The sequence below is a fragment of the Acyrthosiphon pisum genome, chromosome A1 (assembly GCF_005508785.2).
Source record: "Acyrthosiphon pisum isolate AL4f chromosome A1, pea_aphid_22Mar2018_4r6ur, whole genome shotgun sequence".
In the NCBI taxonomy this organism is placed as follows: domain Eukaryota; kingdom Metazoa; phylum Arthropoda; class Insecta; order Hemiptera; family Aphididae; genus Acyrthosiphon; species Acyrthosiphon pisum.
The window spans coordinates 134,535,704-134,553,727 of NC_042494.1; the positions used below are offsets into that span (position 1 = coordinate 134,535,704).

The 18,024-nt window shown below is 28.1% G+C and overlaps 4 protein-coding genes across 8 annotated transcripts in view; 2 read left to right on the plus strand and 2 right to left on the minus strand.

Annotated features, from left to right (window-relative positions):
* Window positions 1-4,817: 4,817 nt before the first annotated feature.
* LOC100161307 (ubiquitin-associated protein 1) lies at window positions 4,818-8,684 on the minus strand. Its single transcript, XM_001945426.5, has 6 exons — window positions 8,443-8,684; window positions 6,765-6,906; window positions 6,501-6,619; window positions 5,780-6,418; window positions 5,534-5,722; window positions 4,818-5,473 (listed from the first exon to the last, which is right to left on the minus strand). The coding sequence occupies exons 2-6, from the start codon at window positions 6,805-6,807 to the stop codon at window positions 5,240-5,242; spliced, it is 1,224 nt and encodes a 407-aa protein (XP_001945461.1). The 5' UTR covers window positions 6,808-6,906; window positions 8,443-8,684; the 3' UTR covers window positions 4,818-5,239.
* A 247-nt stretch (window positions 8,685-8,931) lies between these two features.
* Window positions 8,932-11,312, plus strand: LOC100159260 (arrestin domain-containing protein 3). The gene is made up of 6 exons (XM_001945486.5): window positions 8,932-9,394; window positions 9,475-9,627; window positions 9,769-9,977; window positions 10,329-10,511; window positions 10,571-10,762; window positions 10,846-11,312. Exons 1-6 carry the CDS (start codon window positions 9,280-9,282, stop codon window positions 11,254-11,256), a joined length of 1,263 nt encoding a protein of 420 aa, XP_001945521.1. The 5' UTR covers window positions 8,932-9,279; the 3' UTR covers window positions 11,257-11,312.
* A 2,579-nt stretch (window positions 11,313-13,891) lies between these two features.
* LOC100168144 (3-ketodihydrosphingosine reductase) lies at window positions 13,892-15,739 on the minus strand. Of its 3 annotated transcripts, XM_001945543.4 has the most exons (7): window positions 15,464-15,739; window positions 15,238-15,403; window positions 14,868-15,010; window positions 14,609-14,800; window positions 14,354-14,521; window positions 14,174-14,275; window positions 13,892-14,098 (listed from the first exon to the last, which is right to left on the minus strand). In XM_001945543.4, exons 1-7 carry the CDS (start codon window positions 15,572-15,574, stop codon window positions 13,985-13,987), a joined length of 996 nt encoding a protein of 331 aa, XP_001945578.1. In that variant the 5' UTR covers window positions 15,575-15,739; the 3' UTR covers window positions 13,892-13,984.
* A 137-nt stretch (window positions 15,740-15,876) lies between these two features.
* The window catches only part of LOC100163342 (E3 ubiquitin-protein ligase RNF126), a 9,619-nt gene continuing 7,471 nt past the window's right edge, over window positions 15,877-18,024 (plus strand). The window contains exons 1-4 of one of the 3 annotated variants that reach the window (XM_008189225.3): window positions 15,877-16,002; window positions 16,246-16,301; window positions 16,454-16,673; window positions 16,758-16,868. In XM_008189225.3, coding sequence (XP_008187447.1) covers window positions 16,584-16,673; window positions 16,758-16,868 — 201 coding nt within the window. In that variant the 5' untranslated portion in view covers window positions 15,877-16,002; window positions 16,246-16,301; window positions 16,454-16,583. Of the gene's footprint in view, window positions 16,164-16,245; window positions 16,302-16,453; window positions 16,674-16,757; window positions 16,869-18,024 lie in introns of all 3 variants that reach the window. The other 2 variants (XM_008189226.3, XM_016807970.2) reach the window with 2 other exon arrangements.

Genomic DNA, 18,024 nt, shown 5'->3' on the forward strand with positions numbered 1-18,024 from the left:
GTACGATACGTCGCGTATGATACGCGTCCATGTGAATGGGCCCTAAGGGTGTTACTATACTATCATAACATATTATCGAGGGTGCCGAAATATTCCTATCATCTCCCACCTATATTCTGCTATATAATATATAGGCTTATATTTAAATACCTATATTATAGGGTAAGACTAAATAGTTTTTATTTATTTTTCATTATTTTAATAAAATTAAACCGGCCTTTAAGAATATTACCTAGGTAGGTACTTAAAAACTTGAGTCGTTTTTTTCAATTTTATTTGTTATATTACGGTTGATTTTCTTCGAGCATAATATATTTTGTGCGTATACTTATATCCAACATATATTATTGCGAATAAAGCCATAAAGGTATTATGCATAATACATTTATACCTAGTACCTACTACCTACTTTAACTGAGTTCACATTAATTGATATTTGATAATTTAATATTTATAAAATATAATGATGTATTGCAGTCGATTTTAAGATTGATGGATTTTTATACCTACTGAAGTCATTCACAAAATCGAATGAATCTTTCTACAGAAAATGAATAAATAAGAAAAAGCAAATAATCAAAAACATAGCTTAGGTACCTAGTGTTTAAGTAAAACGTTATTTATATTTATTTTTCTTATACCTAACGTAATGAAGTATTATCCTTTTTACGTATACAATTTACAAAATAATTTACATTTTTACAAATATTCTCTTAAATTATGTACATAATAAAAAAACTATTATTATTCATATAATATGTACCTATATGTAATATGTATAATATTATTTTATTATTTATTTAATACAGTAGGTACCTATAATAGGTTGAACTTTTTCAAAGACAAATCGCATATAATATGTATTTTATAGTATTTATCATAATATTACTAACTATACCTGTTATTAATTTATATAAGTCAATGCAACCTAGTGGCTAGTACCTACCACAAAACGGTATGAATAGGTTTGTGGTACCAATAGGCAATAACTATAAATAAGTTAAATTTAAACAAAATATTTTGAAAAATTAATCGTCTAGGGCCTAGATATAGAAATGAATAATTCAAGTTATTATAGAATGTTTAAAATGTCTACGATTAATATTTGTTGAATAATAACAAAATAACAATCACTGAACACTGGCGCAGTGAAGTATTTAAATACCACTTCGGTCAAAATATTTCTAGGAATATCCATGGTCCACACGCCCACCCTTCGGCAATAAAATTTCATCGAATTTTTATATTATAATTTACTTTAAAATTTTCAAAAACTATTTATAGGCGTAAGAAATTTTCAATTTGTGTTAGTTTTTTTTAAATTAATTCCGATAAAAGATAGTTTGTTCGGCCAAAAGACATGAAAATGTAATACAAGGTTACTCATAAGTTGTTATTAGTGTAATTTTAAAAAAAATGGAACGTAATTCAGAACAGTTTTTTATAAACGCCTGAAGTTGGAATTTTGACAAAATTCGTCAAAATCGAGAAAATTGCAAATTATTAATTCACAACAAGTAACCATAGATATAGGTACTTGAAATTGTCATTAAATGCTTATATAGTTATATTAGAATTTTCTATAGGTACATGGTAAAATTTAAAAATATTTTGAATGTACTCGTATTTGAGCTATCAGCTATTAGGCATTTGAAATTATCAATGTTCTTACGTTTTTTTTTTTTTATAAATATCTATCAATAAAATATTTTTGTCATGTCAAATAGCTTGAACATTCAATACAACTTACAAGGTTCCTCGTTTTCCTCATAAGTGTTTATAAAATATTAAAGATACAAAGGCACAATTTTTTTTTATAAGCATTTAAAGTTCAACTTTGACAACATTTACCAAAATCACAAAAATTATTATGTTGTTAAAAAATTATAAAATCTTTGATTTTTAAACTTAAGGACTGAAAACAAGGTTTTTCAAATTCAGTAGTTCATATTGTAACCAAAAAAATAAAAATATATTGAAAATCAGAGCATTTTAACTGCTCCTAAAGGTGACGTCAGATTGTCGTCAGACACACATCACACATGATTGTGTAAGCCAATTCATTTAACACCGCCATGCTAAGAATCTTAAAAATATTTTGTTACTAACTTACCTGCTGCAATGCTGTTAGATCTGAGAAATTTTAATTACATTTTAAGTAAATTCTGTTATTCTGTGGAAGTGTGGAGGAACGTTATCTTGTCAGTCAGCGCATAATGCATATTACCTATATACCTATACGATATAATATGTAATAATATGTACCTATCAGTTTTAGTCGATACAGTGTTGAATACTTGAATCAGTTGAATCTAGACAATTTTTCTACCTCCCTCATATTTTTTTTCATTGGTCATACACTCATACATACATTTTAGTATTAACATTTTTGATTATTATATTTTATTACCATTAATTCAGTACATTTCAAATTTATTTTACACAAATTAGAAAAAAATCTTTTTTCTTTTTTTAATAAAACAAACTATTTATCCGTGCAAAAAATTGTTTTTCTTCACATAATGTATTGATTGCCTCTTGAATAAATCCTGAGGTGTATATTATTCGCTTTCAATACTTATTTTTTATACAATATCCCCCAATGTTGCCTTTTCTAATTTCTAAGTTTTTACGAAGTTTATATTTAGATAAGTTCTGGAAATTTTGATGTAAAATGTGCAGAGATCAGTTCATTGATAATTAAATCAAATTTCAAGAATTTCAATCAAAATTATATACAGGGTAATTCGCCAAGCATGCCAACTTCCTTTTTCTTCAATAATGCAATTATTCAAAATCTGATATTTGGAATTTTTAAATAATATACTATAAGACCATATTTTCAAATTCTTAAGATTTTTTTGTACTACCTAAAGAGTGTTCTATGAAGGTACAAACTTCTGTTTTTCAAATAAGAATAACCCATTTTCAACTGTAAATTATACAGTGGATAATTTCCTGACATTTTTGATATATCAGAATCAACATTTATAGGGGTAGTTTTAGAGTTATTCAACTTTGTATTCTAAGGATAAAAGTTCCATGGTAATGAGTTTATAAGATATGGAGGGTTATAGTGATTTGAAAATTGTAGTCATTAATATTCATATATCAATGTTAATGATTTTTAAAAACGGCCCTGCAAGTATAATAAATACTAGATACAGTCTTATATCTATTTTATATTCATGTAAAATCATTTTTAAGGACTATTATTCTTAACACAAATATTTTGATAACTAAGAAACTACTCATCAATTAGATAAAAAAAAATTATCCTCTAAATAATTTACAGTAAAAAAGGGAGGTTCTTATTTAAAAAACAGAAGTTTATATCGCCACAGCGAGGACACTTAAGGACAAGTACAAAATTGATAATATTATTGCAAATAAAATAATTAAAATATAATAACCTATTTACATGGAACCCTGTTTTAACTTTTTCAATCCTTAGTAATAAAATATGAACATTTTATAAACGTTTAACTACTAATTTATAAATATTCAATTTAATAAATTACGTCAAAAATCAAACTTAAAATCCTAAAAAAAATTTGTGCCTATTTTGATACTTTTTAACTGCTATTGTAACAATATATCAGAAGCCTTGTATTTAATTTTATTTCTTTTTGACAGAACAAATAAAATTGTTATTGACATTTATAGAAAAAAAAACTAAAAAATGTTGTAAATTTGAAATGTACGTAAACAGCTCAAAATGAGTCAAAATATTTTGAAAATGTTATTAAGTATAGGAATTAAGATAAATTAAACAAGTCTAAATATTCAAGACATAAAAGATAAAAATAAATCTGACTAAATAAAACTTTTGAGTTAATGTTATAACATTTAACTAATAAATCATTAACATTTAACATTAGGTATTATTATTTTTATTTACATATTTTTGGCATCTATGTACAATGAAGTAATTATTTAGTTGATGTCAGTGTTGGGTAGTAGCGTAACGAAAGTAACGCATTACTTTGCTTGTAACGCGTTACATAATTTCATTAGAATTATTTCCAAGTAACGAAAATGTAATGATAGAAAAACTTCTATAGAAAAACGCGTTACAGTTTCGAATTATTAAGTAAGTACCTACCTACCTATATATTGTGAATTGAAAAAAAATATATGTATAATGCGGGTATTATTGTGTTTACCAATCTTAACTCGGCACAATTCAGTTTTCAATGGTTTTGATATTTGAAATGTCTAATTGCACCGTAAATCACGAGAACAGTTAATTAAATTTATTGTTCCTTTAAATAGGTTTCCTATGAATATAGCTTGTGTTGAAGACTACATTTTATATGATCCTATTAACTATACAGGTTTTATAAAGGATTTGCTTGTTCAATTTTCCTGCAGAAGATTATTGCCAAGAAATTAAAAAAAAATTTTATTTTTGTAACGAGAAAGTAATGAGTTGCTTTTCTATTTGAAAAGTAAAGTAATTTCATTACAATTTCATTTGAGTAACAAGTAAAGTAACTTAATTACATTTATCTCTTAGTAACGAGTAAAGTAACTTACCCAACACTGGTTGATGTATATACTTGTAAGTACCTATACATTTCCAAATACCACCTAGGTACATATAATATACCACCTGGTTGGTATTGATTACAATTTACAAGTTAAAATTTTCTAATAAAATAGAAGTACATTGAAATTGTGAACATACGATGCTTAAAATTATATTTTATTTTTTTCATTTGAATTTTTAATCATATAATATTATGATAACTGATAGTCGATAAATAATGATTGTTGAAGTATTCAGAGGACATAAAATAAAAACAGCATTTATATTTTTAATAATAAAAAAATATAATAAATTATAAGAGAAAAGGTAATACGTAATTTAACAAAAAAAGTAACATTTAAGGTACACATGTATATTAATTATATAATTATTTTCTCTAAAAATAAAATAATAAAAATTTATATAGTAAAAATATGTATACATAAAATCATTCATATTATACTAAAATTTTATAACAGAATATAAGTAGGGAACATAAAGCAGTGTAAAGCGATCATTACATGAAATAAAAAGATTATTATAATAATTATACATGTATACCATTTTAAAATATGTTTCAATTTTTGTAACACGTTTTTAATGTATATATCACAATAAATCGAACACACCTGTTTGGCTGTCAATGATAATTCTGAACAATACATAGTTATCGTACAGGTTAATGTATTCTCGTGCATATTATTTTACTTAATAAGACACAAGACTATCAAGTGCTTTATCAGGATCGTTATTGCACTTCACTAATGCACTGCATATATTTTCTTCTCGAAATCCAAAATCAATAAGCCTATCAACATTTTTAAGAAAAGTAATTGCATGATCAGCGTTAAAATTATTAACCACCAATGCTTGTTCTACACGATCAGCAGTATAACCACTAGTCTCCTCAATGGAATGTATTTGAATTAAAAACTCTATCACCTTGAAATTATAATAGATAGTTAGAATTATGTTAGATGATTAAATAACTACGTTACATACCTTTGATTCATCTTTACCAAATAGTTTACACGCTCGTGCAGCACGCGATAAAGAAAAGCCCATTTGATGCATTTGATCAGCAAGACATTGGCTAGTTGGAGAAAGTGATCTGTATGGATTAGGAAATGAACATGTAGGTGATTTAGACCCATTTGTTGTAATGTGTGGTTGAGATTTTTGTGGATCATTCTGAAAGAAAGGTTAGTTTGTTTACAATAATAATTCTTTCAGGTTTATAACACTTACTGGTGATTCATCATTAAACTTTGAAGTATTTAAATCAGCTTCCAATTGTAATAAAATATTTGGCATAGTAACAGGTGGCAAATCTGCTTTATTATTTTTATCATCAAAAACATTTAAATTGGACATGCGAATAGAACTAATAGTCTGGTTTGTTTTAGTATTAGGACTATGTAAAAATTCATTGCTACTAAAATGTTCTGGATAATTATTGTAAATAGGTTTTGGATAATATTGAGACACATTTATATCAGATGGTTGAACATTTTTAATATTGGTATTACTGTAAGTTGATGTTGGTTTTAAGACAGAAGCTAATTCTTCTAAATCATTAATAGTTTTTAATTCCATGTTGTCAAATGGACTGGATGTATCGGACTCGAAATCTGATATATTTATATTTTTTGTGAGCATGGTGTCATATGAAGACATTTTAAAGTTCATTTGTTGAGCAGGTATTGGTTGTAAAACTTGAGTATTTTGTGGTTGTGTTGGATTTAATAGCGTCAACTTATCTAAATCTAAATAATCTTGTGTTTTGAACTCAGCAGCCTGTGAATGGCGTTTAGTTTGAGCTTCTTCTCTCATTTTGCTCCATATTGTCATTTTCTCAAGTACATTTTTTTCCAAATTAAAATCATACTAATACAAAAATAGTCACACATCAGAAAATTAACGCATAATTTAATCTACACTTATCTAGAATATTGTAATATTGTATTACCTGGGTTTTTAATGCATTAGATGTAGGCTTATGTTGTAGTACACCAGGTAATGCTATCTTTTTGGGAGGCTTGTATTTTTCAATAATTTTAACTGGAATGTCATCAATGTATGAAAACCCTATAAATAATAATAAAAATAATTAATAAAAAATATATATATATATTATATATAGTAGCACTTTCTTGCTTCAATAAAAACGGAATACACTTAGGACACAAGTAGTAATTATTGTTATATATAATATATATATAATAGAATATACCATTTTTATCACTTTCTTGTCCACTGCTTCCACCATATGACATATTAAGCACAAATGCTTACACAATATTCAATTCATGTGAATTCATAGAATTAATTATTATACTCTATGAGATGATGTGTCCAATTTCATATTTTGTTGCCTATAATAAAAAAAAAATTTAATTAAGAATTTTAAGAGAGCTTAAATAATTCATAAAAAATTTAGTAAAGAAAATAATATTTTTTTAACGACTATGTCATACTATAATACTACATATTATTTTGTATACTCTATTTAAGTTAAGAACCGTATTCGACCACAACCAGTTTTCATCGGCCTGCAATTAAATAATACCTATTTGTCACCTCCGACAAGTTGATCATCTATATGTCTGCAGTGTAGTGATATCATGAACCAGCGCACAATTCAGCCGCCGAGTATGCCGTGTTCATAACTTGAATAGAGTATAATATTATGTGGATATGTGTAGAAAAAAATAATAGCAGTTCTTTGATAATCTACCATAAAGTATAATAAAATATATTATGGAGATTGTATTTTACTATTGCTCATGGAAAATTAACTAAAACTGGTGAGAAAATGTATGTAGGTAGACCTTCAAATTCTGATGTGTAATAAAGAATTATACATGAATGTAGGACGGAAGGCAAGAGAACTAAGAACCTTAAGAGTTATGGCTGTTAAGATTTGGAGCTAAAAACAAGGAAATACCTTTTGGGCAATGTTGAATTAACCCATTAGCGCCCAAATTATTTTTTTTTTAAATTTTCAATAAATTTTTGTTGACAACTTCAATAAACACACTCATATTAAAATAAAATTTTTTTTTTAAATAGAGCCTATAAACGTTGCCACATGGCAACGCTGGACGCTAATGGGTTAATTAATGATATTCGTTATTACTAAAGACAAATATTTTTGTTATATGTGGTCTAAATTGTATGATTGCTAGAGCCAATTTTTCACATCAGTCTGTAACTGTTGTAAAATATATTGGAAAATAGACAAAACAAAATATAAATATTAGAGTGTGAAGTATACCTAATTAAACATTTCAGTATTTATTTATGAAATTAAGTTTTTATTACTGAACTATCAGTTTTTGTTTTTTTGTTTAAGTTTTAATATAATCTAACATAATGACTGTATCTTATTTTATTTCATTTATACAAAAGGTGATCACATCCTAATAAAATAAAACTGATCTGCAAGAAGCCAAGAATATTTTAGTGTTTTACTATATTGTCATGAATATCAAAGAAAATCTATTAAGTGGTATCTAATAATGTCATCTTAAGACTTTATGTACACATCATTTGTTAAAATATGAAAGAAAATCGGTATTAAGAAAGCAATGACATAAAATATGTAATATACAAAATTATATAGGCAAATACATAAGAAGCTAAATATTCGGTATTCCAAATATAACCTTTTGATATTATCATAACTAAATGGTAAAAAAAATTAACTATTTAGAATAAAATTGTAATATGCATTGACATTTAAGAATTTAACAAGCAATAGAAAAACAATGAGTCCTTGAGACTTATTATCATAATATCCAATATGCATCATGCATCATTAGTTTAAGTACAATAATCTCATAGAGCATAGACAACAATTGTTAAAATCATATATTTATGCATGTGTCTGAACCATTACAAATACTTACTTATTTGTTTGTAACTATACAATTTAAAATAATTTTTACACCTTAAAATTAAGAAAACTTTTTAATCTGATAAAATATGATTTAATAGTAAGGCATTTCAGAAATTAATGAAAATTAAATTTAAAAAGTAATTAATTGCTTCAGTGCAGATTAAATTGTATAACTGAAACAAGTAATTTAGCACATTATAAAAGATTTTTGGATTAAAAAAACTTGTGAAATATAAATGCAAAAAAATTGTACATATATAATATAATAAAATATTATTATTTTTATTATGCAATATTGAAGGTAATATTTTGATAACAAATTTAACATTACACTATCACGGAATCAAGGAGTAACTAAAAAATACCACGGTATACGTAAATACTTAGGCCTACCTGTTAACGAGCTCACCTACAACCATCGAACAAATGGTTTGAAGCACGGACTAAGATAGTACTATCTTAGTCCGTGGTTTGAAGATATTTAATGACCGGTATGATAAGAAAATGGTTGATACGACTCAAGATGTTATTTTTAACTGCTATCCCGCCTATCCGCGACTCCTATACTGTCAGCAGGACGATGACTGTACTCACCCGCTACTCATAACTCTGGCACTGTGGCATACCTCCTACTTAATTACATACTTCAATACTACCTACCATAAAATTAGTCATTTGAATATTATATGATAGTAATATAAGATTCACAGGCAGTCGATTACAATTATATACTTGTTGTTTAATTACTTTTATTGTCATTTAGAGCACAGTCAATTTAATTGTCATCAGGCTGACGGTTTACTTTTTGTACCCAATAAATATAATATACTATTTATTTTATATTACAATGGGTGTGACAAGTTTACAAATCATCTTTGATAATCCTACGGCAGTATTTACGCCCGGCCAATCTCTTACTGGAAGAGTATTGGTAGCTACTAGTAGTTCTGTAAAAATAAGAGGTAAGTGATTTATTATAAGAGTAAGAATATGGTTTATTTTTCATGCTTAAAGTGACGACCACAACTGTATGTTATTTTAGGTATTAAATTGAAATTTCGAGGAGAAGCTAAAGTTTCATGGACTGAACAAGAATCTCGTAGAAGCGATAATGGGGAAACTCAAAACTACTCTGTCATTTATGATGCTGAGGAAGAATATTTTGAAAATAAAATGACTTTGGTTGGAGGCGGAGGTAAATGAAAATGATTTGATTTTATAACACTTATTTTGTATTTTATCACTTTATACTGCAACTTGGTAAAAGTTGAGTTGTCAAGAATCTTAAATAAAAATATTTTTTTATTATTATTTATATTTAATCATTATTTTTAAGGTGAATCGCAATTAGAAGCAGGTGAACGGGTTTATCCATTTAATATTTCTTTACCTCATCAGTTACCATCAACATTTAATGGCGAACATGGACATGTTCGTTACACAGCAAAAGTTACAATTGATATTCCTTGGGCAAAGGATAAAGAAACAGAAACAACTTTTCAAGTTATTTCTCCTTTAAATTTAAATGACGAACCATCATTAGCTGCAAGTATTATATTTATGTAATCTAGAGAATATTTTCTTCTGAATCACTTAAATCATTGTTCCCTGTATAAAACAAAGTGTATATTATTTTTCATTAGTGGGTTTTCGATATGAAACTCAATTCTTATTGTTTATGCAATTGTACCCATATTTCATATATTTGATTATTTTCTTTCCATTATTTAAATATAAAACATTACACAATTTTTCACATTATCTTTCAAAATAGTTTTAACATAATAATTTAACTAGTTACTCAACCCATATAGCATTAGGTTTTAGAATATTTTATCTGATGTAAAATAATAGTTTATACACTATTATTAAGATTTGTTACTGGCCCATTTTTAGGAACCCAAAAAAGAAGAAAAAGAAAAGTTTTATTGTTGCTGTTGTTGCGAGTCTGGTCCAACCACATTGGTAGTCTGTCTTCCTTATAGTGGTTTTGTACCTGGACAAATTATACCTCTTACTGTTGAACTGGATAACAATAGTAATGTAACAATTGATGCTGTCAAAATTAAGTTGAAACGAGTAATGCTCTAATGTGGTGTATTTTTATGATTTTATTAAAACATATTTAATTTTTTTAGGACCTATTATTTAAAGCAAGGCACCCTAGTGAAAAAACAAACTCTAGTTCATCCGAGCTTGCAGTTTTACGTTTACAAGGTATTGAAGCTCATGCTTCTAAAACTTGGACTGAGCAAATGATAGTTCCAAATAGTTTGATGTTCTCTAATCTAAAGTATTGTGGAATTATAACTGACCAGTACATATTAAATGTAATATAAATAATATTTATAATAGTAATTTTAATCTGTTATTTGCAATTATGTGACATTTTTAAACATTTATTTGTTTACAGGTAGAAGCTGTTGCTGGGGGTATGTATGAAAACACTGACGTTAACGTGAAAATTACAATGGGTAATATTCCATTAACTATTGCCCAAGATGCACCTCAATTTGGTATTCCAATTCAATCACCTAATCAAAACGATCCTTCAAATGGCCAATTCCCTACAAATTCTATTAATCCTATAAATGTACCTGCTCCTATACCTGGCTTCGCACAGCAAGTTCCTCCACCATATGGTCAACCCCCTTTTACTTCTCCATATCCACAACAAACAGACCCAGCACTTATCTCTGGTCAGCCATCGTTGTATCCTCAAATGCAAATGTATAACCAATCTCAATTACCTTACCCAGATGTGAATATACAACAACCGGCATTTAATCCATCTTATCCTACTGCAACTGCCCCCTCTCTTTAATCTATAATAATATGAATTCAGCTTGCTTTCAGATTATTAAGGATCTGTTATATGTATACATTTATTTTAAATTTAAGCATACATAATATCTAAATTGAAATGCATTCAGTAAAAATTGTTACAATTTTTTTTATATTTAATATAATATATTCTGTATAATAGTCAATCTAACAAAATGTTAAACAATTAAATTACACCATATTTTATATTTTTTTAAATATTATTAATGTTACATATAGTATTTACTATTTAACCACTTGTCTAACTTTATTGTTTTAGTTATATTTGTTAATTATAGAAAACTATATAGAATACAGTTATTATTTAACATTTAAATTTGACCTGTAATATATACTCTATTCAGCATGAGGAGCAAACCCATTTTGTCAGTTAGCTTACATGCAACTGTTCCCCAACTTAATCAACCACCGATAGACAATACACAGATCATTGTTGCTTCTTATGTTGAATAAAGAATAGATAGTCATGATTAGTATTTAATAATTGGTAAATTATCCCTTCAAACAAATCGTTCAAACTAAAAAATTTTTTTTACAAATTTTACTATCCAAAATTTATGGATTAAAAAAACAATCTATTAGTAGATAAAATATATGAGGTTTCGATTTACATTAATATAATTTTTTATAAAATTGTCCATACTTTACATTGAAATTAATTTATGAAAATAGATATTAAACATATATTTAATATGCTTTCAATGCACCTTTATATTATATCTTTATTTGCTTTAATCCTTGATGTGCTTCATAAATTATAGCTTTAATGAGCTCTACATAACATAATTTTGTTATTATTATAGATGTATTAGGTATAGATTATTAAAACATTTAAAATTTGAATAGTTTTGTAATAACTAATTTTTCTATATTATACTTCTGTAAACTTGTATTCAATAACACTATTAATAATTTTTAAGATAATAATGATTGAAATTAAGGTGCTACTTTTTGTGATTGTTTTTATTACTAACAAAATAAACGAATTAAATTAAACAACATATATTTAATTTTTTTTATGACATTTCATAATAATTGTTTTACTATAAAATAAAACTGTAGTGACTACATTCCACTTAAATAACTGATTGTCAAAATACAAGCCCCAAATTAAATTTCGTGGAAAAAGACTTGGATATGATCCGACACCGAAATATCTAGGAGTGACGCTTGATAGACAGTTAACTTTTAAACATCACATCGAAAATACTGCTGCTAAGCTTAAAACTCAAAACAACATTATTCATCAACTAGCTGGAGCATCCTGGGGGACAGCAATGCCCACCCTGAGAACGTCGACCTTGGCGCTAGTCTACTCTGCCGCAGAGTGTACCTTCCCAGTATGGTTAAATAGTTCGCACTGTAGCAAGGTCGGTGTTCAACTTAATCATTCTATGCGTATCATCTCTGGTACTGTCAAATCGACTCCAATAGAATGGCTCCCAGTCCTCTGCAACATTCTACCGCTATATATCCGGCGTAAAAAAGCTGCATGCAGAGAATGGTCAAAATATTTATCAAACATATCCTTTCCAAGACACGTTTAACCAGAATCTTAGACTAAAATCTAGAAAACCTGCTAATCTAACCATAGGCGTGCGCAGGGGGTATGCAGGGTATGCAGCTGCATACCCTGAAGCTCTTTGAGGGGCAAAAATCGTTTTTAGAAAAAAAATTTTTGTGCGCAAGAAAAATAATTACTAATTATAGTGCGGCCCAGGAGTGTACATATTATTATGTTTAAACTCGAAACTATTTGTGTATTGTGTATATATTTTATCAGAACTTTACATTCTTAAAATAACTTTCAGGGGGTGTCTGTGGTAATCCAGTGCTTAATTTGGGGGGGAGGAAAAAGTAGAAAATTGGCTAAACACAGTGTAAACACTGTAAACAATGGGAAACTAAGGCGATTGGGGGGAGAATGTCCCTTTTGCCCCCCCCTCCTCCTGGATCCGCCACTGCTTCTGCATACCCTGAACAAGAGGGCTGCGCACGCCTATGAATCTAACTATAACCAAACTCATTGTAAATCAGTATGACGATATGGATGAATGGAAACTAGAATGGTAGAATTCTGCCATAGACAACTACAGCCTAATTAAGAGCCTGGATACCCTAGCTCCTGAACATCAGTTAGCCCGTCACGAGTGGGTAACGCTTAATCGTCTACACACAGGACATTGTTGCTCTAGAGAGACGCTTCATAAATGTAAAATGAGAGATAGGCTGTGAATGTGGCCACTCAGTTCAGTCTATCTCCCATATAATAAGTGTTGCCCTCTCCACGCATTTAACAGGACAGTGGATGAACTATACAAAGCAACCGACAACGCGATCAAATGGATAAGGACACTTGACATCCAACTTTAGACTCCTTAACTGATGACAACATAGAAAAGTTACTCATAGCAATAATTTTAAGTTTAATATTGTTCTTGTGTGAATTATTTATACATATATATCTGTATCTAGTTTGTAACGTTTGCATATAATGCCATACGATAATAATTATATTATAAAATATATATTTATAATTTAGTATATGTTTTTATTTAGTCACTAATTATATAAATTAAGAGAATCAAGGAATTTTAAACATTTAAAACCTTTCGTTCAACATTCATAACAAATATTTATTAACAAAAACCATATAAGTATAGGTAGAAAATAAAGGTTTTTAATTTTTTTTATGCATACATTATATACTATGTTTTATTATTTTTTAGATGTTCTCTATCTAACTTACATTTTTTAATTATTTTATCAAATGTAGATTGGTAGTAAACAGTTATCAACCTTAAAATTCCAGCACAAAAAACCTGAAATGTATAACAATTTAATAGTAAATTCTGTGGCCAGTAACATTAATAAATAATCATCAATATCTTTTTTACCTGACATATTAATTCTAAATAAGAAGTGTATGGAGCCATTCCTGCACAAGAAATAGTCATCATGTGGCCTTCGAAACCAACAGTGCTAAAGAAACGTCCATCCTAAATAATACATTTAGAGTGTATAAAAAAGAAATTTGCTTATCATAGAGTCCTAAAATAAATTTGTTTTAAAATTACTAATGTGTCTTGAAGAATTTGTCTTCCTACTTCTTCTGGTGTAAACAAATTGGCTGTTTCCGAAATCAATAATGTTTCCAGTGGTTTGTCTTTTGACTCGTTAGCATACCCCGGGGTATCCGTATCAGGGGGCAAGGCCAACGTCACTTTTATTCCAAAGTTCTTTGTCTACAAGTTTACAAATAAATAAATGATTTAAAAAACAACAAGGTAAATATTGCTTCAAGTATCCTCAGATGCTCAATATGTATTTACTTCCATGCTTAAAGCTTCTGCAAACCCTCTTAATGCAAATTTTGTGGCAGAGTAAACACTTAAACCATAAATACCACAAAAGGATGCCAGTGATGAAGTAATTACAATACTTCCATAACCATTTTGTTTCATTTCATTCACTATTGCTTTAGTAGCTTGGATTGTAGATATCAAATTAGTATTGATCATTTTCTGTTACAATTGGTACTAATTACTTATAATTACTTTTATAATATTTTACATTAAAAATTGAAATTACCATAATATCATTTGAGGAAATGTCTTCTAATGTTCCACAAATAGCCATACCAGCACAGTTTATGAACAAACATAATGGTCCCATCTCATCAATTGCATTATTAAGAGTTGTTTTCACCATATTGTAATCACCCGCTAAATCAACTAATCAAACAATTATATTACTTATTTATTAGATTAATGTTTGACAATTTTAGTTAGTATTTTATTTAGTAGCTGTAGGTAATATTTTTTAAAATTTACTAGTTAATTCATTTACTAATAAAATAAAGATAAATATCCTATTTGAATAGTTATTTTATAATTTTTTTTTTTTTAGTTTTGGTAGGAAGTAGGTACCTATCAAAGTATTTAATACATAACAAAGGTACCAGACAAATAGTTGAATTTTTGATCATTATATGAACATTGCCCTTTAATCTCTTCCAATGCTGAACGAAGTCTGTTTTCATTTCTTGCAACAATAGTTACATTTGCTCCTATCTTAGCAGCCTCCAATGCAATGCATTTACCAATACCACTTGAACCGCCAGTAACCTGAAAAAATGAAAATATAATGGACCAGTAAACAATATACAACTTTATAATTTGTGTTACAATAACATGACGGCCAAGTAGACATTTTTTCTTGGCTATGAATTTATATTTTAAAACTGTAACTAAAACTAAGGACAAAGCTAAAACGCCCGAAGTTATTAACGCAAACATTATATTATTGTGTTCAATGTCAGACGAAATTCTAACGACGACCGGCCACAATCACATAACACCTAACAGTACGATTAAATGTAGACTGAAGTCATGAGTTAACGAGTAATGACTGGACGATATTGTTATGAATTTATGACAATCCAAAATTTTTAATTAGAATATATCTACCTAGAATTCGGAAATCGGAATACGTAATTTTTTGAATTTCCGTCCTAACGTATCAGTATGACCAGTGGGTCAGTGTAGGCAATCGCCCCAGAACATATTGTTTAAATTTTGAACATCGCACATAACCTATAGAACGAAGCAAATCACGGCCGTCGACCGCAGGTTCTGTGGCCGCATCACTGTCCGGCGACAACCATCGTAGTAATTGCAGTTATTTGTACTGTGATACAAACATCGATGTTTATTCCCAACGTTCGGTGAGTAACTTGATTGGTTCATTAAAAATTTTAAAATTCCCAATTATTTGTAAATCTTGTTTGTTTAAATATTATTTAATTTACACCTTGCTAATTATTTTTGATAATCGCCTCGTCAAATATTTAAGCTTAGTTATTTACCCCGTCATTTTTTCAGTATGGTAATAAATGTTTAATCACAAAATAGATTTATCATCATTTATATATTTAATGTAATAATATGTTTATATATAATATGTTTAGAAAACAATCGATTTCATGATGACGCGAAACTCCAAGACTGCGAGTGCTTAAAAAAAGTAATTTTCTTATCAGTACAAACTACAAACTATAAAATTACGAATTCTAGTGTTTAGGATTTAAGTATTTAACATAATATTCTACTTTTGACTAAACTCTTACAATAGTATTTTATTAAAAATAGTTCGTTTTAAATATATTTCAATTATAGTGTGGTTGATACGTTATTCAGTGATCGAAGTTTAGTCATTCTTGTCGTACTCTCACGAGAGTTACACGTTAGTTTGCCAGAAACAGGCAACTACTTTTTATTGTAGTACCGCATACCTACCTAACTTACAATGGATAGTGCGTCAAGACCTATTGACAGTATTGCAGATAATCGCTATTTTTGCCACAGCTGTGATGCCGAAATAGGGAGCGTAGCTGATGTATGTTTTTAAGTTTTTCAATTACATGTGTTAACTACAAAGCTTTTGATAAATACTTGCTAATGCTATAATATCTTCTTTAAGGATTTTACATGCCCGACGTGCCATTTGGGTTTTATTGAAAAAGTTGAACAGCAACAAACTCCTGAGGAACCAGATGACGAAGATATGGAATTCGCAAACGCACACTTTATGGTATGTTTGATTATTCCATTTTAATAATACTATTTTTGGAGTAAAATATGTGATAAGTAATTAGAGATTATTATAGTTATATACCTAGTTACGTGTCATTGTAATATCTTTCATTGCCTTTATTATTGTAAAATTGAAATTTTAATTAGGTATAGATACTGTTATCAATTTTTATTATTATTAACTTAGGTATGAGCATTTAATTATATTTTCAACTTTTACTTTTACTCCGGTGCAAAATAATATATAACAGTTCTATGCATAATGATTCATGACTGATGACTGCATCTGCTTGTAGGCATATTCTCCTCCATTATTCTATAAAAACAATTCTGCACTTACCTGACAAACTCAAAAAACGTCCAAATTTGAACCTAGCTGTTTTGTTGGTCAATTGTTCAAAGGGAATATACACTTTTGAACAGAAACTTGTTGTTCCCTGATAAATTATATTTTGAAATAGGATATAAATTAGATAAGAATTTATCAATCACTTTAATAAGTGTATTAAAGGACTACACAACTGAAAATATATTAATTTTTTTTATATTTTTGGGAAATATAACTAAATAATAAAAGACTATAGGCACCACTAAAAACTGTTTGCGTCCAATATTTAGGCAGTTATGGGCATTTGAAAAATACGCGTGACGTCATAATTTCGCCGCCGCCGATTACTGTTTACACGATTTTACGGGAGTCATACGACTCTCGCTGTTTGAACGCTTATAACTCGGCTAATACTCAATTTATTGATGTAGACCTTCATAATAATTTAGCTTAAGAACTAAATTTTTAATTTAATATTATTTTATAGCAGAATATTATTAAACGGTTTATTTATAAACGAATCATAAACTTCCTTAGCAATATTTTTGTATTATTAGACTTACGTACGCCGTTCGTGTTCAATATCTGAATAATGTTATTGTGGTGGTTTATTATTGCGTCTATTTGTATAATAAAATATATAATAAATATTCTAATGTTCTACCATCATACACCATTTTCTGTATTAATAAACAATACCTATAATTTTAATTATTTAACTGTTTTAAATACGTTTGAAAAAGGACAAATATTACGCATTTTTCAAATGCATATTCTAGTTTCTATAATTATAGTTTTCAAAATCAGGCTTTGATCCGACCTTCAA

Excerpts from the sequence above, each read along its gene's own strand:
- LOC100161307 (XM_001945426.5), bottom strand. The coding sequence starts at position 6,807 with ATGTCATATGGTGGAAGCAGTGGACAAGAAAGTGATAAAAATG. Across the intron at positions 5,723-5,779 it reads AGTTTAATGATGAATCACCA|AATGATCCACAAAAATCTCA; the intron begins GTAAGTGTTATA and ends CCTTTCTTTCAG. Across the intron at positions 5,474-5,533 it reads TTGGTAAAGATGAATCAAAG|GTGATAGAGTTTTTAATTCA; the intron begins GTATGTAACGTA and ends TATAATTTCAAG.
- LOC100159260 (XM_001945486.5), top strand. The coding sequence starts at position 9,280 with ATGGGTGTGACAAGTTTACAAATCATCTTTGATAATCCTACGGCAGTA. Across the intron at positions 9,395-9,474 it reads TAGTTCTGTAAAAATAAGAG|GTATTAAATTGAAATTTCGA; the intron begins GTAAGTGATTTA and ends ATGTTATTTTAG. Across the intron at positions 10,512-10,570 it reads TCAAAATTAAGTTGAAACGA|GACCTATTATTTAAAGCAAG; the intron begins GTAATGCTCTAA and ends TAATTTTTTTAG.
- LOC100168144 (XM_001945543.4), bottom strand. The coding sequence starts at position 15,574 with ATGTTTGCGTTAATAACTTCGGGCGTTTTAGCTTTGTCCTTAGTTTTA. Across the intron at positions 14,801-14,867 it reads TTTCCTCAAATGATATTATG|AAAATGATCAATACTAATTT; the intron begins GTAATTTCAATT and ends CAATTGTAACAG. Across the intron at positions 14,276-14,353 it reads AAATTCTTCAAGACACATTA|GATGGACGTTTCTTTAGCAC; the intron begins GTAATTTTAAAA and ends TGTATTATTTAG.